We start from the raw sequence: 26,096 nt of genomic DNA, 5'->3' as shown, positions 1-26,096 counted from the left end.
TAGCCTACTCTTTTTTCCCATTTTGAACAGTTTCAAAGCTGATGCTGTGAGTTCCAACTTTTAAAACCATGACTGAGAAGACTCTTAATACAAAGCTGCTGTTTTTATGAGCAAGTTCACGTTTAAGTTGTTATACATCACTGTCAACACCTTGTTCAACACTTTTTTATAAGCCATAAAATGCACATTTTCACCTGAATGAGTATAGAAAAGTGTTTCAGTAAGCTTGCGTTGTTTTTAATAGCGGCTTGTGTATTTTTTTATATCGAGGAATATTTAATTTTCTCTGGTCATAGGAGCAACAACATGAATTGGTGCATGAAATGAAGCAGAAATAATGCAGTGTGACTTACGTTTTGCCATCAGCTGGAAGACTATGTGCCCTTTTCTCAGCAGAGGGAGGGAGAGAGAGCCTCACCGCTGCTCTCTCCCTCCCCTCATCAGATGCAGGCCATCAGTCAGCCTCACCGCTGCTCTCTCCCTCCCCTCATCAGATGCAGGTCATCAGTCACCTCTCCCTCTCTCTCCCTCCCCTCATCAATTCGGCCATCATCAACCTCACCGCTGCTCCCTCCCCCTCAGACTAACCATCAGATGCAGGCCATCAGTCAGCCTCACCGCTGCTCTCTCCCTCCCCTCATCAGATGCAGGTCATCAGTCAGCCTCTCCCGCTGCTCTCTCCCTCCCCCAGACTGACCATCAGATGCAGGCCATCATCACCTCACCTCTGCTCTCTCCCTCCCCTCAACTACCATCAGGCCATCAGTCAGCCTCACCGCTTCTCCCTCCCTCCCCCTCGGACTGACCTTCAGATGCAGGCCTTCAGTCAGCCTCACCTGCTCTCTCCCTCCCCTCAGACTCGACCATCAGGCCATCAGTCAAGCCTCCCCTCTCCCTCCCTCCCCCTAGACTCGACCATCAGATGCAGGCCATCAGTCAGCCTCACCCCTGCTCCCTCCCCTCAACTGACCATCAATCGGCCATCCAGTCAGCCCTCACCCTGCTCCCTCCCTCCCTCGACTACCATCAGATGCAGGCCATCAGTCAACCTCACCCTGCTCCCTCCCTCCCCTCGGACTGACCATCAGGTGCAGCCATCATCCTCACCTTTCCCTCCCTCCCCTCAGACTGACCATCAGGCCCATCAGTCAGCCTCACCACTGCTCCCTCCCTCCCCTCAGACTGACCATCAGCCATCAGTCAGCCTCACCACTGCTCTCTCCCTCCCCTCAGACTACCATCAGGCCTCAGTCAGCTCACCACTGCTCTCTCCCTCCCCTCAGACTGACCATCAGCCATCAGTCGCCTCACCCTGCCTCTCTCCCTCCCCCTCAGACTGACCATCAGGCCATCAGTCCCAGCCTCCCCGCTTCTCTCTCCCTCCCCTCAGACCGACCATCGGCCATCAGTCAGCCTCACCACTGCTCCCTCCCTCCCCTCAGACTGACCATCCATCAGTCACCTCCTCTCCCTCCCTCCCCTCAGACTGACCATCAGGCCATCGTCAGCCTCACCGCTGCTCTCTCCCTCCCCTCAGACTGACCATCAGGCCATCAGTCAGCCTCACCACTGCTCCCTCCCTCCCCTCATCAGATGCAGGCCATCAGTCACCTCACCACTCTCTCTCCCTCCCCTCAGACTACCATCAGGCCATCAGTCAGCCTCACCCTGCTCCCTCCCCTCAGACTACCATCGCCCATCATCACCTCACCTGCTCTCTCCCTCCCCCTCAACTGACCGTCCTGCTCACCTCACCACTGCTCCCTCCCTCCCTCATCAATGCAGGCCATCGTCAGCCTCACCACTCTCTCTCCCTCCCCTCAGACTACCATCAGCCATCAGTCAGCCTCACCCCTGCTCCCTCCCTCCCCTCAGACTACCATCGATCAGTCATCAGTCACCTCACCACTCTCTCTCCCTCCCTCATCAGATGCAGGCCATCAGTCAGCCTCACCGCTGCTCTCTCCCTCCCCTCATCAGATGCCGGGTCATCAGTCATCCTCCCGCTGCTCTCTCCCTCCCCTCATCAGATGCAGGTCATCAGTCACCTCACCGCTGCTCTCTCCCTCCCCTCAGACTACCATCGCCATCAGTCATCCTCACCCTGCTCCCTCCCTCCCCTCAGACTACCATCGATGCAGGGTCATCAGTCAGCCTCACCCCTGCTCTCTCCCTCCCCTCAGACTGCATCAGGCCATCAGTCAGCCTCACCACTGCTCCCTCCCTCCCCTCAGACTGCCATCAGATGCAGGCCATCGTCAGCCTCACCGCTCCTCTCTCCCCTCAGACTGACCATCAGATGCGTCATCAGTCAGCCTCACCCTGCTCCCTCCCTCCCCTCAGACTGACCATCAGATACATCATCAGTCACCTCACCCTGCTCCCTCCCCTCAGACTGACCATCGATACAGGCCATCAGTCAGCCTCACCGCTTCTCCCTCCCTCCCCTCGACTGACCATCAGATACAGGTCATCAGTCAGCCTCACCCTGCTCCCTCCCCTCAGACTGACCATCATGCAGGCCATCGTCACCTCACCGCTGCTCTCTCCCTCCCTCCCCTCATCAGATGCGGCCATCATCCCTCACCACTCTCCTCCCTCCCCTCAGACTACCATCATCGGTCATCAGTCAGCCTCACCCTGCTCCCTCCCTCCCCTCAGCTACATCAGATTCAGGCCATCAGTCAGCCTCACCGCTTCTCCCTCCCTCCCCTCGCTGACCATCAGATACAGTCATCAGTCACCTCACCCCTTTTCCCTCCCCTCAGACTGACCTCAGATACGGTCATCAGTCAGCCCTCCCCTGTTCCCTCCCTCCCCTCAGACTGACCATCAGATGCAGGCCATCAGTCACCTCACCGCTCTCCCTCCCTCCCCTCAACTACCATCATCGTCCTCAGTCGCCTCACCACTGCTCCCTCCCTCCCCTCAGACTGACCATCAGATGCGGTCATCCAGTCCCTCACCACTGCTCTCTCCCTCCCCTCAACTACCATCAGATCCCGTCATCGTCGCCTCACCACTGCTCTCTCCCCCCTCAACCGACCATCGATGCGCCATCAGTCAGCCTCACCTCTCTCTCCCTCCCTCCCCCTCATCAGATGCAGGCCATCAGTCAGCCTCACCGCTGCTCCCTCCCTCCCCTCACTACCATCAGATCAGGCCATCAGTCACCTCTCCCTCTCTCTCCCTCCCTCCCTCGTCAGATCAGGCCATCAGTCCCTCACCACTCTCTCTCCCTCCCCTCAACTACCATCGATCCCATCATCACCTCCCACTCTCCCTCCCTCCCCTCATCAGATGCAGGCCATCAGTCAGCCTCTCCACTGCTCCCTCCCTCCTCATCAATGCAGCCATCATCACCCTCACCCTGCTCCCTCCCCTCAACTCGACCATCAGATGCAGTCATCGGTCAGCCTCACCTCTGCTCCCTCCCTCCCCTCAACCGACCATCAGATACGTCATCCAGTCAGCCTCACCACTGCTCTCTCCCTCCCCTCAGACTGACCATCAGATGCGGTCATCGTCACCTCCACCCTGCTCCCTCCCTCCCCTCAACTACCATCAGATACAGGCCATCCAGTCAGCCTCACCGCTGCTCTCTCCCTCCCCTCACTACCATCGATCCAGGCCATCAGTCACCTCACCTGCTCTCTCCCTCCCCTCAACTGACCATCAGATACAGGTCATCAGTCAGCCTCACCACTCTCCCTCCCTCCCCTCAGAGCTACCATCATACTCATCTCCCTCACCACTGCTCCCTCCCCTCAGACTACCATCATGAGCCATCCAGTCACCTCACCCTTCTCTCTCCCTCCCTCCCCTCATCAGATGCAGGCCATCATCACCTCACCCTGCTCCCTCCCTCCCCTCAACTACCATCAATCAGTCATCTCCCTCACCACCTCCTCTCCCCTCAGACTACCATCAGATACAGGTCATCAGTCACCTCACCACTGCTCTCTCCCTCCCCTCAGACTCAGCCATCAGATACGTCATCAGTCAGCCTCACCCTGCTCTCTCCCTCCCCTCAGGCCGACCATCAGATCCATCATCATCACTCACCACTGCTCCCTCCCTCCCCTCAGACTGACCATCAGATACAGGTCATCATCCTCACCTCTGCTCTCTCCCTCCCCTCAACTACATCAGATGCAGCCATCGTCCGCCTCTCCGCTGCTCTCTCCCTCCCTCCCCCCTCATCAGATGCAGGCCATCAGTCAGCCTCACCTCTGCTCCCTCCCTCCCCTCAGACTGACCATCAGATACAGTCATCAGTCAGCCTCACCACTGCTCTCTCCCTCCCCTCAGACTGACCATCAGATGCAGGCCATCAGTCAGCCTCACCACTGCTCCCTCCCCTCAGACTACCATCAGTGCAGGCCATCAGTCACCTCACCCTGCTCCCTCCCTCCCTCAGCTACCATCAATGCAGGCCATCGTCAGCTCACCCTGCTCCCTCCCTCCCCTCAGACTGACCATCAGATACAGGTCATCATCACCTCACCACTGCTCTCTCCCTCCCCTCAGACTACCATCAGATACAGTCATCTCAGCCTCACCACTGCTCTCTCCCTCCCTCAGACTACCATCAGATGCAGGCCATCAGTCAGCTCCCACTGCTCCCTCCCTCAACTACCATCAGATGCAGGCCATCAGTCAGCCTCACCACTGCTCTCTCCCTCCCCCTCAGACTGACCATCAGATGCAGGCCATCTCACCTCCCCGCTGCTCTCTCCCTCCCTCCCTCATCAGATCGGCCATCAGTCACCTCCCCACCGCTGCTCCTCCCTCCCCTCAACTCACCATCAGATCTCATCTCAGCCTCACCACTCTCCCTCCCTCCCCTCAGACTACCATCAGATCGCCATCATCCCTCCCGCTGCTCTCTCCCTCCCCTCAACTACCATCGATGGGTCATCAGTCACCTCACCACTCTCCCTCCCCCTCAACTACATCAGATCAGGTCATCAGTCAGCCTCACCACTGCTCCCTCCCTCCCCTCAGCTGACCATCAGATCAGGCCATCGTCACCTCACCACTGCTCCCTCCCCTCAGACTGACCATCAGATGCAGGCCATCAGTCCCCTCACCCTCTCTCTCCCTCCCTCCCTCATCAGATGCAGGCCATCAGTCAGCCTCACCGCTGCTCCCTCCCCTCAGACTGAGCCATCAGATGCAGGCCATCAGTCAGCCTCACCGCTGCTCTCTCCCTCCCTCCCCTCATCAGATGCAGGCCATCAGTCCAGCCTCACCTGCTCCCTCCCTCCCTCAGCCTGACCATCATCCCCTCAGTCGCCTCACCCGCTGCTCCCTCCCTCCCCTCAGACTGACCATCAGATACGGTCATCAGTCACCTCACCTGTTCCCTCCCTCCCCTCATCAGATGCAGGCCATCAGTCAGCCTCACCACTGCTCCCTCCCTCCCCTCATCAGATGCAGGCCATCAGTCAGCCTCACCACTGCTCCCTCCCCTCAGACTGACCATCAGATGCGTCATCAGTCACTCCCTGCTCCCTCCTCCCCTCATCATGCAGCCATCTCCTCCCCTCTCCCTCCCCTCGACTGACCATCAGATCAGTCATCATCACCTCACCTGCTCTCTCCCTCCCCCTCAGACCCTACCTCATGCTCTCATCCTCACCCTGCTCTCTCCCTCCCTCATCAGATGCGGTCATCTCACCTCACCTGCTCTCTCCCTCCCCTCATCAGATGCAGGTCATCAGTCATCCCCCTCTCTCTCCCTCCCCTCATCAGATGCAGGTCATCATCACCTCACCTCTCTCTCCCTCCCCTCATCAGATCAGTCATCAGTCAGCTCCCCCTCTCTCCTCCCCTCAGACTACCATCAGATGCAGGCCATCAGTCACCTCATCCCTGCTCCCTCCCTCCCCTCAGACTGACCATCAGATACAGGCCATCAGTCAGCCTCACCACTGTCCTCCCTCCCCTCAGACTGGCCATCAGATACGGTCATCATCAGCCTCCCCACTGCTCCCTCCCTCCCCTCAGACTGACCATCAGATGCAGGTCATCAGTCAGCCTCACCACTGCTCCCTCCCTCCCCTCAACTGACCATCAGATACAGGTCATCTCCCTCCCCTCTCCCCCCTCCCCTCAGACTCACCATCGATGCAGGTCATCAGTCAGCCTCCCCGCTGCTCCTCTCCCCTCAGACTGACCATCAGATGCAGGCCATCAGTCAGCCTCACCTCTGTCCTCTCTCCCTCCCCTCAGACTGACCATCAGATCAGGTCATCAGTCACTCACCACTGCTCCCTCCCCTCAGACTGACCATCTGCAGGCCATCAGTCCAGCCTCACCGCTGCTCTCTCCCTCCCCCTCAGACTACCATCAGATACGCCATCAGTCACCTCACCACTGCTCTCTCCCTCCCCTCTCATGCAGCCATCTCACTCACCACTGCTCTCTCCCCTCCTACATCATCAGTCATCAGTCACCTCACCACTCTCTCTCCCTCCCCTCATCAATCAGGCCATCAGTCACCTCACCACTCTCTCTCCCTCCCCTCATCAGATGCAGGTCATCATCAGCCTCACCACTCTCCTCCTCCCCTCAGACTCGACCATCAGATGGGCCGTCAGTCAGCTCTCACCACTGCTCCCTCCCTCCCCTCAGACTACCATCAGATGCAGGTCCCTTCAGTCAGCCTCACCACTGCTCCCTCCTCAGACTACCTTCAGATACGGTCTCATCACCTCACCCTGCTCCCTCCCTCCCCTCAGCTGCCATCAGATGCAGCCATCAGTCAGCCTCACCACTGCTCCCCCCCTCCCCTCAACTACCATCAGATACCGGTCATCAGTCACCTCACCACTGCTCCCTCCCTCCCCTCAGACTACCATCAGATATCATCAGTCCCTCCCACTGCTCCCTCCCTCCCTCAGACTGACCATCAGATCAGGCCATCAGTCAGCCCACCCTCTCCTCCTCCCTCAGACTGACCACTCAGATGCAGGTCATCAGTCAGCCTCACCACTGCTCCTCTCCCTCAGACTGACCATCAGATACAGGTCATCTCTCCTCACCACTGCTCCCTCCCCTCAGACTACCATCAGATCCGGTCTCAGTCACCTCTCCGCTGCTCCCTCCCCTCAGACTGACCATCAGATGCGGTCATCATCCCTCACCCTTCTCCTCCCCTCACTGACCATCAGATGCGGGTCATCGTCCAGCCTCACCGCTGCTCCCTCCCTCCCTCAGACTGACCATCAATGCAGGTCATCCATCAGCCTCCCGCTGCTCTCTCCCTCCCCTCATCAGATGCAGCCATCAGTCAGCCTCACCACTGCTCTCTCCCTCCCCTCATCAGATGCAGGTCATCAGTCACCTCACCACTGCTCCCTCCCCTCAGATGCCATCAGATGCAGGCCATCATCACCTCACCACCTCTCCCTCCCTCCTCAGACTGGCCATCAGATCGGTCATCATCTCCCTCTCTCCTCCCTCCCCTCAACTACCTCATCTCGTCACTCCCCCTGCTCTCTCCCTCCCCTCAGACTACCATCAGATGAGTCGTCATTCACCTCACCACTGCTCCTCTCCTCACTGACCATCAGATACTCATCGTCAGCCTCCTGCTCTCTCCCTCCCCTCAGACTACCATCAATGCGTCATCTCCCTCACCACTGCTCCCTCCTCAGACTGAGGCCATCAGATGCAGGCCATCAGTCACCTCACCACTTCTCCCTCCTTCCCTCAGACTGACCATCAGATGCAGGTCATCGTCAGCCTCACCACTCTCCCTCCCTCAACTACTTCGATCAGGCCATCATCCCCTCCCACTGCTCTCTCCCTCCCCTCAGACTGGCCATCAATGCGGCCATCAGTCATCCTCACCCCTTCTCCCTCCCTCAGACTACTATCAGATGCAGGCCATCAGTCAGCCTCCCCTTCTCTCTCCCTCCCCTCAGACTACCATCAATGAGCCATCGTCTCTGCTCTCTCCCTCCCCTCAGACTACCATCAGATACGGTCTCAGTCAGCCTCACCGCTGCTCTCTCCCTCCCCTCAGACTGACCATCAGGCCATCAGTCAGCCCTCACCGCTGCTCCTCCCTCCCTCCCTCAGATACCATCGGCCATCGTCACCTCACCGCTGTTCCCTCCCTCCCTCAGACTGACCATCAGATGCAGGTCATCAGTCAGCCTCACCACTGCTCCCTCCCTCCCCTCCAGACTGACCATCAGATACAGGTCATCAGTCAGCCTCACCACTGCTCCCTCCCTCCCCTCAGACTGACCATCAGATACAGGCCATCAGTCAGCCTCACCACTGCTCCCTCCCTCCCCTCAGACTGACATCAGATACAGGTCATCAGTCAGCCTCACCACTGCTCCCTCCCTCAGACTGACCATCAGATGCAGGTCATCAGTCAGCCTCACCACTGCTCCCTCCCCTCAGACTGACCATCAGATGCAGGCCATCAGTCAGCCTCACCACTGCTCCCTCCCTCCCCTCAACTCGCCATCAGATGCAGGTCATCAGTCAGCCTTACCACTGCTCCCTCCCCCTCAGACTGACCATCAGATACAGGCCATCAGTCAGCCTCACCACTGCTCCCTCCCTCCCCTCAGACTGACCATCAGATACAGGTCATCAGTCAGCCTCACCGCTGCTCTCTCCCTCCCCTCAGACTGACCATCAGATACAGGTCATCAGTCAGCCTCACCACTGCTCCCTCCCTCCCCTCAGACTGACCATCAGATACAGGTCATCAGTCAGCCTCACCGCTGCTCTCTCCCTCCCCTCAGACTGACCATCAGATGCAGGCCATCAGTCAGCCTCACCGCTGCTCTCTCCCTCCCTCCCCTCATCAGATGCAGGCCATCAGTCAGCCTCACCGCTGCTCCCTCCCTCCCCTCAGACTGACCATCAGATACAGGTCATCAGTCAGCCTCACCACTGCTCTCTCCCTCCCCTCAGACTGACCATCAGATGCAGGCCATCAGTCAGCCTCACCACTGCTCTCTCCCTCAGACTGACCATCAGATGCAGGTCATCAGTCAGCCTCACCACTGCTCCCTCCCTCCCCCCCTCAGACTGACCATCAGATGCAGGCCATCAGTCAGCCTCACCGCTGCTCCTCCCTCCCCTCAGACTGACCATCAGATACAGGTCATCAGTCAGCCTCACCACTGCTCTCTCCCTCCCCTCAGACTGACCATCAGATACAGGTCATCAGTCAGCCTCACCACTGCTCTCTCCCTCCCCTCAGACTGACCATCAGATGCAGGCCATCAGTCAGCCTCACCACTGCTCCCTCCCCTCAGACTGACCATCAGATGCAGGCCATCAGTCAGCCTCACCACTGCTCCCTCCCTCCCCCTCAGACTGACCATCAGATACAGGTCATCAGTCAGCCTCACCACTGCTCCCTCCCCTCAGACTGACCATCAGATACAGGCCATCAGTCAGCCTCACCACTGCTCCCTCCCCTCAGACTGACCATCAGATGCAGGCCATCAGTCAGCCTCACCGCTGCTCTCTCCCTCCCTCCCCTCATCAGATGCAGGCCATCAGTCAGCCTCACCGCTGCTCCCTCCCTCCCCTCAGACTGACCATCAGATACAGGTCATCAGTCAGCCTCACCACTGCTCCCTCCCTCCCCTCAGACTGACCATCAGATGCAGGCCATCAGTCAGCCTCACCGCTGCTCTCTCCCTCCCCTCAGACTGACCATCAGATGCAGGTCATCAGTCAGCCTCACCACTGCTCCCTCCCCTCAGACTGACCATCAGATGCAGGTCATCAGTCAGCCTCACCACTGCTCCCTCCCTCCCCTCAGACTGACCATCAGATGCAGGCCATCAGTCAGCCTCACCCTGCTCCCTCCCCCTCAGACTGACCATCAGATGCAGGCCATCAGTCAGCCTCACCGCTGCTCTCTCCCTCCCTCCCCTCATCAGATGCAGGCCATCAGTCAGCCTCACCGCTGCTCCCTCCCCTCAGACTGACCATCAGATGCAGGCCATCAGTCAGCCTCACCGCTGCTCTCTCCCTCCCTCCCCTCATCAGATGCAGGCCATCAGTCAGCCTCACCGCTGCTCCCTCCCTCCCCTCAGACTGACCATCAGATGCAGGCCATCAGTCAGCCTCACCGCTGCTCCCTCCCTCCCCTCAGACTGACCATCAGATACAGGTCATCAGTCAGCCTCACCACTGTTCCCTCCCTCCCCTCATCAGATGCAGGCCATCAGTCAGCCTCACCACTGCTCCCTCCCTCCCCTCATCAGATGCAGGCCATCAGTCAGCCTCACCACTGCTCCCTCCCCTCAGACTGACCATCAGATGCAGGTCATCAGTCAGCCTCACCGCTGCTCCCTCCCTCCCCTCATCAGATGCAGGCCATCAGTCAGCCTCACCACTGCTCCCTCCCCTCAGACTGACCATCAGATGCAGGCCATCAGTCAGCCTCACCGCTGCTCTCTCCCTCCCCTCATCAGATGCAGGTCATCAGTCAGCCTCACCGCTGCTCTCTCCCTCCCCTCATCAGATGCAGGTCATCAGTCAGCCTCACCGCTGCTCTCTCCCTCCCCTCATCAGATGCAGGTCATCAGTCAGCCTCACCGCTGCTCCCTCCCCTCAGACTGACCATCAGATGCAGGCCATCAGTCAGCCTCACCACTGCTCCCTCCCTCCCCTCAGACTGACCATCAGATGCAGGTCATCAGTCAGCCTCACCACTGCTCCCTCCCTCCCCTCAGACTGACCATCAGATACAGGTCATCAGTCAGCCTCACCACTGCTCCCTCCCTCCCCTCAGACTGACCATCAGATGCAGGTCATCAGTCAGCCTCACCGCTGCTCTCTCCCTCCCCTCATCAGATGCAGGTCATCAGTCAGCCTCACCGCTGCTCCCTCCCCTCAGACTGACCATCAGATGCAGGCCATCAGTCAGCCTCACCGCTGCTCTCTCCCTCCCCTCAGACTGACCATCAGATACAGGTCATCAGTCAGCCTCACCACTGCTCCCTCCCCTCAGACTGACCATCAGATGCAGGCCATCAGTCAGCCTCACCGCTGCTCTCTCCCTCCCCTCAGACTGACCATCAGATACAGGCCATCAGTCAGCCTCACCACTGCTCTCTCCCTCCCCTCATCAGATGCAGGCCATCAGTCAGCCTCACCACTGCTCTCTCCCCTCAGACTGACCATCAGATGCAGGTCATCAGTCAGCCTCACCGCTGCTCTCTCCCTCCCCTCATCAGATGCAGGCCATCAGTCAGCCTCACCACTGCTCTCTCCCTCCCCTCATCAGATGCAGGTCATCAGTCAGCCTCACCACTGCTCCTTCCCTCCCCTCAGACTGACCATCAGATGCAGGCCATCAGTCAGCCTCACCACTGCTCCCTCCCTCCCCTCAGACTGACCATCAGATGCAGGTCATCAGTCAGCCTCACCACTGCTCCCTCCCCTCAGACTGACCATCAGATACAGGTCATCAGTCAGCCTCACCACTGCTCCCTCCCTCCCCTCAGACTGACCATCAGATGCAGGCCATCAGTCAGCCTCACCACTGCTCCCTCCCTCCCTCAGACTGACCATCAGATACAGGTCATCAGTCAGCCTCACCACTGCTCCTCCCTCCCCTCAGACTGACCATCAGATACAGGTCATCAGTCAGCCTCACCACTGCTCCCTCCCTCCCCTCAGACTGACCATCAGATACAGGTCATCAGTCAGCCTCACCACTGCTCCCTCCCTCCCCTCAGACTGACCATCAGATGCAGGCCATCAGTCAGCCTCACCACTGCTCCCTCCCTCCCCTCATCAGATGCAGGTCATCAGTCAGCCTCACCACTGCTCCCTCCCTCCCCTCAGACTGACCATCAGATGCAGGCCATCAGTCAGCCTCACCGCTGCTCCCTCCCTCCCCCTCATCAGATGCAGGCCATCAGTCAGCCTCACCACTGCTCCCTCCCTCCCCTCAGACTGACCATCAGATGCAGGCCATCAGTCAGCCTCACCACTGCTCCCTCCCTCCCTCAGACTGACTATCAGATGCAGGTCATCAGTCAGCCTCACCACTGCTCCCTCCCCTCAGACTGACCATCAGATACAGGTCATCAGTCAGCCTCACCGCTGCTCCCTCCTCAGACTGACCATCAGATGCAGGTCATCAGTCAGCCTCACCGCTGCTCCCTCCCTCAGACTGACCATCAGATGCAGGTCATCAGTCAGCCTCCCCTGCTCCCTCCCTCCCCTCAGACTGACCATCAGATGCAGGTCATCAGTCAGCCTCACCGCTGCTCTCTCCCTCCCTCATCAGATGCAGGCCATCAGTCAGCCTCACCACTGCTCTCTCCCTCCCCTCATCAGATGCAGGTCATCAGTCAGCCTCACCACTGCTCCCTCCCTCAGACTGACCATCAGATGCAGGCCATCAGTCAGCCTCACCGCTGCTCCCTCCCTCCCCTCAGACTGACCATCAGATACAGGCCATCAGTCAGCCTCACCACTGCTCCCTCCCTCCCCTCAGACTGACCATCAGATACAGGCCATCAGTCAGCCTCACCACTGCTCCCTCCCTCCCCTCAGACTGACCATCAGATACAGGTCATCAGTCAGCCTCACCGCTGCTCCCTCCCTCCCCTCAGACTGACCATCAGATACAGGTCATCAGTCAGCCTCACCACTGCTCTCTCCCTCCCCCTCAGACTGACCATCAGATACAGGTCATCAGTCAGCCTCACCGCTGCTCTCTCCCTCCCCTCAGACTGACCATCAGATGCAGGTCATCAGTCAGCCTCACCACTGCTCTCTCCCCTCAGACTGACCATCAGATGCAGGTCATCAGTCAGCCTCACCACTGCTCTCTCCCCTCAGACTGACCATCAGATACAGGTCATCAGTCAGCCTCACCACTGCTCTCTCCCTCCCCTCAGACTGACCATCAGATACAGGTCATCAGTCAGCCTCACCGCTGCTCTCTCCCTCCCCTCAGACTGACCATCAGATGCAGGCCATCAGTCAGCCTCACCGCTGCTCCCTCCCTCCCCTCAGACTGACCATCAGATACAGGTCATCAGTCAGCCTCACCACTGCTCCCTCCCTCAGACTGACCATCAGATGCAGGCCATCAGTCAGCCTCACCACTGCTCCCTCCCTCCCCTCAGACTGACCATCAGATGCAGGTCATCAGTCAGCCTCACCACTGCTCCCTCCCCCCAGACTGACTATCAGATGCAGGCCATCAGTCAGCCTCACCACTGCTCTCTCCCTCCCCTCAGACTGACCATCAGATGCAGGCCATCAGTCAGCCTCACCACTGCTCCCTCCCCTCAGACTGACTATCAGATGCAGGCCATCAGTCAGCCTCACCGCTGCTCTCTCCCTCCCCTCAGACTGACCATCAGATGAAGGCCATCAGTCAGCCTCACCACTGCTCTCTCCCTCCCCTCAGACTGACCATCAGATACAGGTCATCAGTCAGCCTCACCGCTGCTCTCTCCCTCCCCTCAGACTGACCATCAGGCCATCAGTCAGCCTCACCGCTGCTCCCTCCCTCCCTCCCCTCAGACTGACCATCAGGCCATCAGTCAGCCTCACCGCTGTTCCCTCCCTCCCCTCAGACTGACCATCAGATGCAGGTCATCAGTCAGCCTCACCACTGCTCCCTCCCTCCCCTCAGACTGACCATCAGATACAGGCCATCAGTCAGCCTCACCACTGCTCCCTCCCTCCCCTCCAGACTGACTATCAGATGCAGGTCATCAGTCAGCCTCACCACTGCTCCCTCCCTCCCCTCAGACTGACCATCAGATGCAGGTCATCAGTCAGCCTCACCACTGCTCCCTCCCTCCCCTCAGACTGACCATCAGATACAGGTCATCAGTCAGCCTCACCGCTGCTCTCTCCCTCCCCTCAGACTGACCATCAGATACAGGTCATCAGTCAGCCTCACCGCTGCTCTCTCCTCCCCCTCAGACTGACCATCAGATACAGGTCATCAGTCAGCCTCACCGCTGCTCCTCCCTCCCCTCAGACTGACCATCAGATACAGGTCATCAGTCAGCCTCACCGCTGCTCTCCCCCCCCTCAGACTGACCATCAGATACAGGTCATCAGTCAGCCTCACCACTGCTCCCTCCCTCCCCTCAGACTGACCATCAGATACAGGTCATCAGTCAGCCTCACCACTGCTCCCTCCCTCCCCTCAGACTGACCATCAGATACAGGTCATCAGTCAGCCTCACCACTGCTCCCTCCCCTCAGACTGACCATCAGATGCAGGCCATCAGTCAGCCTCACCACTGCTCCCTCCCTCCCCTCAGACTGACCATCAGATACAGGTCATCAGTCAGCCTCACCACTGCTCCCTCCCTCCCCTCAGACTGACCATCAGATGCAGGTCATCAGTCAGCCTCACCACTGCTCCCTCCCCTCAGACTGACCATCAGATACAGGTCATCAGTCAGCCTCACCACTGCTCCCTCCCTCCCCTCAGACTGACCATCAGATACAGGTCATCAGTCAGCCTCACCACTGCTCTCTCCCTCCCTCATCAGATGCAGGTCATCAGTCAGCCTCACCACTGCTCCCTCCCTCAGACTGACCATCAGATACAGGTCATCAGTCAGCCTCACCACTGCTCCCTCTCTCCCCTCAGACTGACCATCAGATACAGGTCATCAGTCAGCCTCACCGCTGCTCCCTCCCCTCAGACTGACCATCAGATGCAGGCCATCAGTCAGCCTCACCGCTGCTCCTCCCTCCCCTCAGACTGACCATCAGATGCAGGTCATCAGTCAGCCTCACCACTGCTCTCTCCCCTCAGACTGACCATCAGATACAGGTCATCAGTCAGCCTCACCACTGCTCTCTCCCTCCCCTCAGACTGACCATCAGATACAGGTCATCAGTCAGCCTCACCACTGCTCCCTCCCTCAGACTGACCATCAGATACAGGTCATCAGTCAGCCTCACCGCTGCTCCCTCCCTCCCCCTCAGACTGACCATCAGATGCAGGTCATCAGTCAGCCTCACCACTGCTCCCTCCCCTCAGACTGACCATCAGATACAGGTCATCAGTCAGCCTCACCACTGCTCCCTCCCTCCCCTCAGACTGACCATCAGATGCAGGCCATCAGTCAGCCTCACCACTGCTCCCTCCCTCCCCTCAGACTGACCATCAGATACAGGTCATCAGTCAGCCTCACCGCTGCTCCCTCCCCTCAGACTGACCATCAGATGCAGGTCATCAGTCAGCCTCACCGCTGCTCCCTCCCCTCAGACTGACCATCAGATGCAGGTCATCAGTCAGCCTCACCGCTGCTCCCTCCCTCCCCTCAGACTGACCATCAGATGCAGGTCATCAGTCAGCCTCACCGCTGCTCTCTCCCTCCCCTCATCAGATGCAGGCCATCAGTCAGCCTCACCACTGCTCTCCCTCCCCTCATCAGATGCAGGTCATCAGTCAGCCTCACCACTGCTCCCTCCCCTCAGACTGACCATCAGATGCAGGCCATCAGTCAGCCTCACCACTGCTCCCCTCCCTCCCCTCAGACTGACCATCAGATACAGGTCATCAGTCAGCCTCACCACTGCTCTCTCCCTCCCCTCAGACTGACCATCAGATACAGGTCATCAGTCAGCCTCACCACTGCTCCCTCCCTCCCTCAGACTGACCATCAGATACAGGTCATCAGTCAGCCTCACCGCTGCTCCCTCCTCCCCTCAGACTGACCATCAGATACAGGTCATCAGTCAGCCTCACCACTGCTCTCTCCCTCCCCTCAGACTGACCATCAGATACAGGTCATCAGTCAGCCTCACCACTGCTCTCTCCCCTCAGACTGACCATCAGATACAGGTCATCAGTCAGCCTCACCGCTGCTCTCTCCCTCCCCTCAGACTGACCATCAGATACAGGTCATCAGTCAGCCTCACCACTGCTCTCTCCCTCCCCTCAGACTGACCATCAGATACAGGTCATCAGTCAGCCTCACCACTGCTCTCTCCCTCCCCTCAGACTGACCATCAGATACAGGTCATCAGTCAGCCTCACCACTGCTCTCTCCCTCCCCTCAGACTGACCATCAGATACAGGTCATCAGTCAGCCTCACCACTGCTCTCTCCCTCCCCTCAGACTGACCATCAGATACAGGTCATCAGTCAGCCTCACCACTGCTCTCTCCCTCCCCTCAGACTGACCATCAGATACAGGTCATCAGTCAGCCTCACCACTGCTCCCTCCTCCCCTCAGACTGACCATCAGGCCATCAGTCAGCCTCACCGCTGCTCCCTCCCTCCCTCCCCTCAGACTGACCATCAGGCCATCAGTCAGCCTCACCGCTGCTCTCTCCCTCCCCTCAGACTGACCATCAGATGCAGGCCATCAGTCAGCCTCACCACTGCTCTCTCCCTCCCCTCAGACTGACCATCAGATGCAGGCCATCAGTCAGCCTCACCGCTGCTCTCTCCCTCCCCTCAGACTGACCATCAGATGCAGGTCATCAGTCAGCCTCACCACTGCTCTCTCCCTCCCCTCAGACTGACCATCAGATACAGGTCATCAGTTCGAAAAGAAAAATGAATCTAATTATTATGCTCACTCAGCTGTGCCTCACAAGTAATACAACACATGATCTAGTACCAGTGTGATCATATACCTACAATTTTGAAAGATAATTTCTAAATGGTCTGAGAAGAACAACATTGGCAGGGCAATTCAATATACAGTGATAATATATTGGACATAAAGCCTGCTGCACAAACCAGAACTGTTTTTAATTAGTTAATGGTGTAAAAACATTTTAAGGCTTTTTTTGGGGGGTAGATCTCAGCCTGCATTTTGACTTAGAAAGTGATGTTGACTCAGAAAAGGTTGGTAACCACTACCCTAGAGTTACCAATTCCTCCAATTTCAAAGTGTATTATAGATCATTCCACACGTAAGGTGCAAGGAAATTAAAGGCTGATTTACCTAACTCTCTAGACACCAAAGGAGTCCCCAGAGTTAACCAACCCTGTGAACGGGTTTGATAACTTGTAATTTTAACTCTTAACAGTGATGTTAGGTAAGTTGTAAGTTTGTGGAGCAGGGCTTTGTAAACAAAAAGAGCTGAAGGGATCTATGATGTGATCTATGTGATATTATATTATAAATATTATTATTTCAAAGAGGTCCAGCCAACCTTTTGGAAAAACGGCATCCAGGGGTTTAAGAGGCAGATGCACTTTGATAAATAGTATCACCATAACAACAACAGGTAGAAAGGTTGATAAATAATATCACCATAACAACAACAGGTAGAAAGGTTGATAAATAGTATCACCATAACAACAACAGGAAGAAAGGTTGATAAATTATATCACCATAACAACAACAGGTAGAAAGGTTGATAAATAGTATCACCATAACAACAACAGGTAGAAAGGTTGATAAATAGTATCACCATAACAACAACAGGTAGAAAGGTTGATAAATAGTATCACCATAATCAACAACAGGTAGAAAGGTTGATAAATAGTATCACCATAATCACCAACAGGTAGAAAGGTTGATAAATAGTATCACCATAATCACCAACAGGTAGAAAGGTTGATAAATAGTATCACCATAATCACCAACAGGTAGAAAGGTTGATAAATAGTATCACCATAATCACCAACAGGTAGAAAGGTTGATAAATAGTATCACCATAACAACAGGTAGAAAGGTTGATAAATAGTATCACCATAACAACAGGTAGAAAGGTTGATAAATAGTATCACCATAACAACAGGTAGAAAGGTTGATAAATAGTATCACCATAATCAACAACAGGTAGAAAGGTTGATAAATAGTATCACCATAATCACCAACAGGTAGAAAGGTTGATAAATAGTATCACCATAACAACAGGTAGAAAGGTTGATAAATAGTATCACCATAATCACCAACAGGTAGAAAGGTTGATAAATAGTATCACCATAACAACAGGTAGAAAGGTTGATAAATAGTATCACCATAACAACAGGTAGAAAGGTTGATAAATAATATCACCATAACAACAACAGGTAGAAAGGTTGATAAATAATATCACCATAACAACAACAGGTAGAAAGGTTGATAAATAGTATCACCATAACAACAGGTAGAAAGGTTGATAAATAGTATCACCATAATCAACAACAGGTAGAAAGGTTGATAAATAGTATCACCATAATCACCAACAGGTAGAAAGGTTGATAAATAGTATCACCATAACAACAGGTAGAAAGGTTGATAAATAGTATCACCATAATCACCAACAGGTAGAAAGGTTGATAAATAGTATCACCATAACAACAGGTAGAAAGGTTGATAAATAGTATCACCATAACAACAGGTAGAAAGGTTGATAAATAATATCACCATAACAACAACAGGTAGAAAGGTTGATAAATAATATCACCATAACAACAACAGGTAGAAAGGTTGATAAATAGTATCACCATAACAACAACAGGTAGAAAGGTTGATAAATTATATCACCATAACAACAACAGGTAGAAAGGTTGATAAATAGTATCACCATAATCACCAACAGGTAGAAAGGTTGATAAATAGTATCACCATAACAACAGGTAGAAAGGTTGATAAATAGTATCACCATAATCACCAACAGGTAGAAAGGTTGATAAATAGTATCACCATAATCACCAACAGGTAGAAAGGTTGATAAATAGTATCACCATAACAACAACAGGTAGAAAGGTTGATAAATAGTATCACCATAATCACCAACAGGTAGAAAGGTTGATAAATAGTATCACCATAATCAACAGGTAGAAAGGTTGATAAATAGTATCACCATAATCACCAACAGGTAGAAAGGTTGATAAATAGTATCACCATAATCACCAACAGGTAGAAAGGTTGATAAATAGTATCACCATAACAACAGGTAGAAAGGTTGATAAATAGTATCACCATAATCAACAACAGGTAGAAAGGCTGATAAATAGTATCACCATAATCAACAACAGGTAGAAAGGTTGATAAATAGTATCACCATAACAACAGGTAGAAAGGTTGATAAATAGTATCACCATAATCACCAACAGGTAGAAAGGTTGATAAATAGTATCACCATAACAACAGGTAGAAAGGTTGATAAATAGTATCACCATAATCACCAACAGGTAGAAAGGTTGATAAATAGTATCACCATAACAACAGGTAGAAAGGTTGATAAATAGTATCACCATAATCACCAACAGGTAGAAAGGTTGATAAATAGTATCACCATAACAACAGGTAGAAAGGTTGATAAATAGTATCACCATAACAACAGGTAGAAAGGTTGATAAATAGTATCACCATAATCAACAACAGGTAGAAAGGTTGACAGCACAATCTGCTTCCTGCTGACTAGAGAGAGACAAGATCTGTTTCTGTAAAAAAAATCCCCACTTTATATCTTAGTTTCTTAACAAGCTCAGTCGTATGTTTTTTAAACACTCAATTACTGTCAATCCAAACACCAATGTATTTGTATAAAGGGACTGGTTCGATTATAGAACCACCCGATGAGTAAAGATGTAATCCATCTGAGACAATCTGACCAGAACTTGAAAACAACATGTATTTAGTTTTGCCCGTATTAAGCAATAGTTTTAAATCAGTAAGGGCTTCCTGCACAACTGCAAAATGGGACTGTTGCCTTGTCACAGCAAGGTCAGGGATGGGACTGTAGCCTTGTCACAGCCAGGTCAGGGATGGGACTGTAGCCTGGTCACATCCAGGTCAGGGATGGGACTGTAGCCTGGTCACAGCCAGGTCAGGGATGGGACTGTAGCCTTGTCACAGCCAGGTCAGGGATGGGACTGTAGCCTCGCCACAGCCAGGTCAGGGATGGGACTGTAGCCTCGCCACAGCCAGGTCAGGGATGGGACTGTAGCCTGGTCACAGCCAGGTCAGGGATGGGACTGTAGCCTTGTCACAGCCAGGTCAGCAGTCGGGGAAATTGCGTACATAATGGTATCATCCGCATATAGATTACATTTTTTAAATGTAACAGATTGACGAATAGCATTTAAATAAATAGTGAAAAGAACAAGTCTTAGTATCAACCCCTGCCGAACACCTTTATGTACAGAACCAGTCAAAAGTTTGGACACACCTACTCATTCAAGGGTTTTTCTTTATTTTTTGTACTATTTTCTACATTGTAGAATAATAGTGAAGACATCAGAACTATGAAATAACACACATGGAATCATGTAGTAACCAAAAAAAGTGTTAAACAAATCCAAATATATTTTATATTTGAGATTCTTCAAATAGCCACCCTTTGCCTTGATGACAGCTTTGCACACTCTTGGCATTCTCTCAACCAGCTTCATGAGGTAGTCACCTGGAATGCATTTCAATTAACAGGTGTGCCTTCTTAAAAGTTAATTTGTGGAATTTCTTTCCTTCTTAATGCGTTTGATCCAATCAGTTGTGTTGTGACAAGGTAGGGGGGGTATACAGAAGATAGCCCTATTTGGTAAAAGACCAAGTCCATATTATGGCAAGAACAGCTCAAATAAGCAAAGAGAAATGACAGTCCATCATTACTTTAAGACATGAAGGTCAGTCAATACGGAACATTTCGAGAACTTTGAAAGTTTCCTCAAGTGCAGTCGCAAAAACCATCAAGCGCTATGATGAAACTGGCTCTCACGAGGACCGCCACAGGAATGGAAGACCCAGAGTTAACACTGCTGCAGAGGATAAGTTCATTAGAGTTACCAGCCTCAGAAATTGCAGCCCAAATAAATGCTTCACAGAGTTCAAGTAACAGACACATCTCAACATCAACTGTTCAGAGGGGACTGTGTGAATCAGGCCTTCACAGTCAAATTCCTGCAAAGGAATCGCTACTAAAGGACACCAATAATAAGAAGAGACCTGCTTGGGCCAAGAAACACGAGCAATGGACATTAGACCGGTGGAAATTTGTCCTTTGGTCTGGAGTCCAAATTGGAGATTTTTGGTTCCAACCTCTGTGTCTTTGTGAGACACGGTGTGGGTGAACAGATGATCTCCGCATGTGTATTTCCCACCGTAAAGCATGGAGGAGGAGGTGTTATGGTGTGGGGGTGCTTTGCTGGTGACACTGTCTGTGATGTATTTAGAATTCAAGGCACACTTAACCAGCATGGCTACCACAGCATTCTACAGTGATACGCCATCCCATCTGGTTTGGGCTTAGTGGGACTATCATTTGTTTTTCAACAGGACAATGACCCAACACACCTCCAGGCTGTGTAAGGGCTATTTTACCAAGAAGGAGAGTGATGGAGTGCTGCATCAGATGACCTGACCTCCACATTCCCCTGACCTCAACTACATTGAGATTGTTTGGGATGAGTCACACCGCAGAGTGAAGGAAAAGCAGCCAACAAGTGCTCAGCATATGTGGGAACTCCTTCAAGACTGTTGGAAAAGCATTCCAGGTGAAGCTGGTTGAGAGAATACCAAGAGTGTGCAAAGCTGTCATCAAGGCAAAGGGCTATTTCAAGATTCTCAAATATAAAATATATTTTGATTTGTTTAACACTTTTTTGGTTACTACATGATTCCATATGTGTTATTTCATAGTTTTGATGTCTTCACTATTATTCTTTAACGTAAAAAATAGTAAAAATAAAGAAAAACCCTTGAATGAGTAGGTGTGTCCAAACTTTTGACTGGTAGTGTATTTCAAGAAATTCGGACTTAACCTGATCAATCACGATTGCCTGAGTTCTGTCACTAAGATAATAATGTAACCATGAACAGGCGTCAGAGCTCAGGCCAACTTAAATAGCCTAAAAGAAAAGCTTTGACTATAATTTCTCTGACCCCTATCAGCATCCAGCCCAATATGGTGATGGGTGATTTGAAGGAGTCAGGTGCAGGAGGGTAAATCACAGAATAACCGAGTTTATTCCGGAATACAGAGTTACGCAGAATTGCGTCAAACAGTCCAGTGCGCAAAACAGGCGCACTGCTACCAAACAGGCACACAGGGAAAATATACCCCGGCAATACAGAAGTTTACATACACTTAGGTTGGAGTCATTAAAACTAGTTTTTCAACCACTCTACAAATTTCTTGTTAACAAACTATAGTTTTGGCAAGTCGGTTAGGTCATCTACTTTATGCATGACACAAGTCATTTTTCCAACAATTGTTTACAGACAGATTATTTCACTTATAATTCACTGTATCTCCCAATTCCAGTGGTTCAGAAGTTGACATACACTAAGTTGACTGCCTTTAAACAGCTTGGAAAACTCCAGAAAATGATGTCATGGCTTTAGAAGCTTCTGATAGGCTAATTGACATAATTTGAGTCAATTGGAGGTGTACCTGTGGATGTATTTCAAGGCCTACCTTCAAACTCAGTGCCTCTTTGCTTGACATCATGGGAAAATAAAAAGAAATCAGCCAAGACCTAAAAAAAAAAAAAATGGACCTCCACAAGTCTGGTTCATCCTTGGGAGCAATTTCCAAACACCTGAAGGTACCACGTTCATCTGTACAAACAATAGTACGCAAGTATAAACACCATGTGACCACGCAGCCGTCATACCGCTCAGGAAGGAGACGCGTTCTGTCTCCTAGAGATGAACGTACTTTGGGCTAAATAAAGGTTAAATAAAATAAAATAAACTGAGACTCAGTGATATGATATTTCCACGAGCAGCTCCATGAGATGTTACATGAGTGTCACGCAAAACGATGCCCTTACAGAGTGTCACAGAGTATCCGCGTCAGTGGAGGCTGCTAAGGGGAGGACGGCTGAATAAATGGAATGGTGTCAAACACGTGGTTTCCATGGTGATGCCATTTCATTCATTCCGTTCCAGCCATTATTATGAGCCGTCCTCCCCCCCCCGTCCCCCAGCAGCCTCCACTGATCTGCGCATGTGCACAGGTGTGCTTCGGTCTGCTACAACATGATAGTCGCGGGACCAAAACAGCGGAGAAGTTTAGCCCAGTGCTTCCCTACTCTGAGTTGTTGTGAAGTTTAGCCCAGTGCTTCCCTACTCTGAGTTGTTGTGAAGTTTAGCCCAGTGCTTCCCTACTCTGAGTTGTTGTGAAGTTTAGCCCAGTGCTTCCCTACTCTGAGTTGTTGTGAAGTTTAGCCCAGTGCTTCCCTACTCTGAGTTGTTGTGAAGTTTAGCCCAGTGCTTCCCTACTCTGAGTTGTTGTGAAGTTTAGCCTAGTGCTTCCCTACTCTGAGTTGTTGTGAAAACCGACCTGATGTTGTTGTTTACCTTGTGCATCGCTGAGTCTTACCTTTTAAACTCTGTCCTGTCTCTGCTGTAGTTTCTCCCCAACCAGACGCTGGCCAAGCTCAGAGACTGTATCACAACCAGGGATCAGCTGCTCAGCAAGAAGCTACAAGAACACAAGGTACACACAAACGCACACGCCACAGGAGGCTGGTTGCACCTTAATAGGGGAGGGCGGGCTCGTGGTAATGGCTGGAGTGGAATGAGTGGAATGGTATCAAATACATCAAACACATGGTTTTCCATGTCATTCCATTTGCTCCGTTCCAGCCAGTATTATGAGCCGTCCTCCCCTCAGCAGCCTCCACTGACACACACACACTTACACACGATGGTACTGAGGGAAAGGGGACAAGGAAAGGAAGCCGTCTTACAACCTCTATCCTCTGCACCCTGATCTCTGATCCTCTGCAGGTGTCGCTGATCAGCGGGGAGCCCCGTGACCTGCTGGACGCTCTGCTGCAGGGTCAGACTAGGATCCAACATAACCAGGGGTCAGGGGAGCAGGAAGAGGAGAGGATCAGTGACGACCACGTCTTGATGACTGCAGCTGAAGCATTCGGAGCCGGAGTAGAGACCACCTCGACGACACTACTCTGGGTCCTGGCTTTCCTCCTGCACCACCCACAGGTAGAAGGGAGAGGGGAGGGGGGAGGGGAGGGGGAAGGAGGGGGGAGGAGGAGGAGGAGGAAGGGGAGGGGGAGGAGGAAGGGGAGGAAAGGGAGGGGAGGGGGAGGAGGAGGAGGAGGAGGAAGGGGAGGGGGACTGGGGGAAAGCGAGAAAACCAACTGAGAAAAGTGAAGGGTCACTGAGAGAAGTTATAGGAACCATGCAAGTTATATTCAAGACATTTGCTCCCTACTGTACTGTCTGGTCCATCCCCCCAACCCCTAACCCCCCCAACCCCCCTATCACCCCTAATCACACCTAACCCCCCTTTCCCCCTCCCCATCACCCCTAACCCCCCTATCCCTCAGGTCCAGGAGCGTGTGCAGAAGGAGCTGGATGAGGTGGTGGGTTGTGGGAGGAGTCCAGATGTGTCAGACCGCCCCCACCTGCCCTACCTGGACTCTGTCATCAATGAGGTCATGAGGATACGCCCTGTCAGCCCTGTCCTCATTCCTCACACCGCCCTGACTCACAGCAGGTAACTAACACACCTGACCTACCTCACCTGTTATAGTCCTCATCCCTCACACCGCCCTGACTCACAGCAGGTAACTAACAAACCTGACCTACCTCACCTGTTATAGTCCTCATCCCTCACACCGCCCTGACTCACAGCAGGACACTAACACACCTGACCTACCTCACCTGTTATAGTCCTCATCCCTCACACCGCCCTGACTCACAGCAGGTAACTAACACACCTGACCTACCTCACCTGTTATAGTCCTCATCCCGCACACCGCCCTGACTCACAGCAGGTAACTAACACACCTGACTGACCTACCTCACCTGTTATAGTCCTCATCCCTCACACCGCCCTGACTCACAGCACGAAACTAACACACCTGACCTACCTCACCTGTTATAGTCCTCATCCCTCACACCGCCCTGACTCACAGCAGGAAACTAACACACCTGACCTACCTCACCTGTTATAGTCCTCATCCCTCACACCGCCCTGCCTCACAGCAGGTAACTAACACACCTGACCTACCTCACCTGTTATAGTCCTCATCCCTCACACCGCCCTGACTCACAGCATGTAACTAACACACCTGACTGACCTACCTCACCTGTTATAGTCCTCATCCCTCACACTGCCCTGACTCACAGCAGGTAACTAACACACCTGACCTACCTCACCTGTTATAGTCCTCATCCCTCACACCGCCCTGACTCACAGCAGGTAACTAACACACCTGACTGACCTACCTCACCTGTTATAGTCCTCATCCCTCACACCGCCCTGACTCACAGCAGGTAACTAACACACCTGACCTACCTCACCTGTTATAGTCCTCATCCCGCACACCGCCCTGTGTCACGATCGTCTGAAGGAGCGGACCAATACGCAGCGCGTGGAGTGAACATGATGACTTTATTTAATTAAAGCAACCACGAAAAACAACAAATGACGATGTGAGTCCTCTGTGACACCGACAGAACATACAACACTGGAACAATACCTTAACTTGGAACAATAACCCACAAAACAAAGGTGAAAACTGACAGTTTAAATATGGCTCCCAATCAGAGATAACGAGCCGACAGCTGACACTCGTTACCTCCGATTGGGAGTCGTTGACTACAACATACAACCACCTAGAAAAACATCCCCCCACAGACCTGCAAACATAGAAATACACCCGACAGAACTCCAACATGGTAAAACACCCAAATCCCCAACAAAACAACATACACTCTAGCTCACATACAAAAGTCCTAGAGCCAGGTGTCACAGTACCCCTAAAGGTGCGAACTCCGGGCGCACCAACATCAGACTGGGGGGGTCTGGGTGGCGTCTGTCCACGGTGGCGGCTCTGGCCCCGGTCGTGATCCCCACCCCACCACAGTCACAACCTGCTTCGGTAGCCTCCTCCCAATGACCACCCTCCAACTAACCCCCACCTGGACTAAGGGGCAACACCGGACTAAGGGGCAGCATCGGCCCTAAGGCAGCACCGGGATAAGGGGGCAGCACCGGTATAAGGGGCAGCACCGGAACAAGGGCAGCACCGGGCTGGGGCAGCACCGGACTAAGGGGCAGCACCGACTACGGGGCAGTACCGACTAAGGGGCAGCACCGGGCTAAGGGGCAGCACCGGACTAAGGGGCAGCACCGGACTACGGGGCAGTACCGGACTAAGGGGCAGTACCGGACTAAGG

At 53.3% G+C, this 26,096-nt stretch overlaps 1 protein-coding gene across 1 annotated transcript in view; it reads left to right on the top strand.

The window, feature by feature from the left end:
- LOC121559195 (steroid 17-alpha-hydroxylase/17,20 lyase) overlaps positions 1–24,412 on the top strand; it is a 35,931-nt gene extending 11,519 nt beyond the window's left edge. The window contains exons 6-8 of the mRNA XM_041872488.1: positions 23,296–23,382; positions 23,676–23,891; positions 24,239–24,412. Of these exons, the coding sequence (XP_041728422.1) occupies positions 23,296–23,382; positions 23,676–23,891; positions 24,239–24,412 (477 nt within the window). The remainder of the gene's footprint in view (positions 1–23,295; positions 23,383–23,675; positions 23,892–24,238) is intronic.
- The last annotated feature ends 1,684 nt before the right edge of the window (positions 24,413–26,096 follow it).

This window comes from Coregonus clupeaformis, chromosome 8 (assembly GCF_020615455.1).
Source record: "Coregonus clupeaformis isolate EN_2021a chromosome 8, ASM2061545v1, whole genome shotgun sequence".
NCBI lineage: Eukaryota > Metazoa > Chordata > Actinopteri > Salmoniformes > Salmonidae > Coregonus > Coregonus clupeaformis.
Note: the sequence above shows the minus strand (reverse complement) of the source record. Positions and strands in the feature narration are given on the sequence as shown.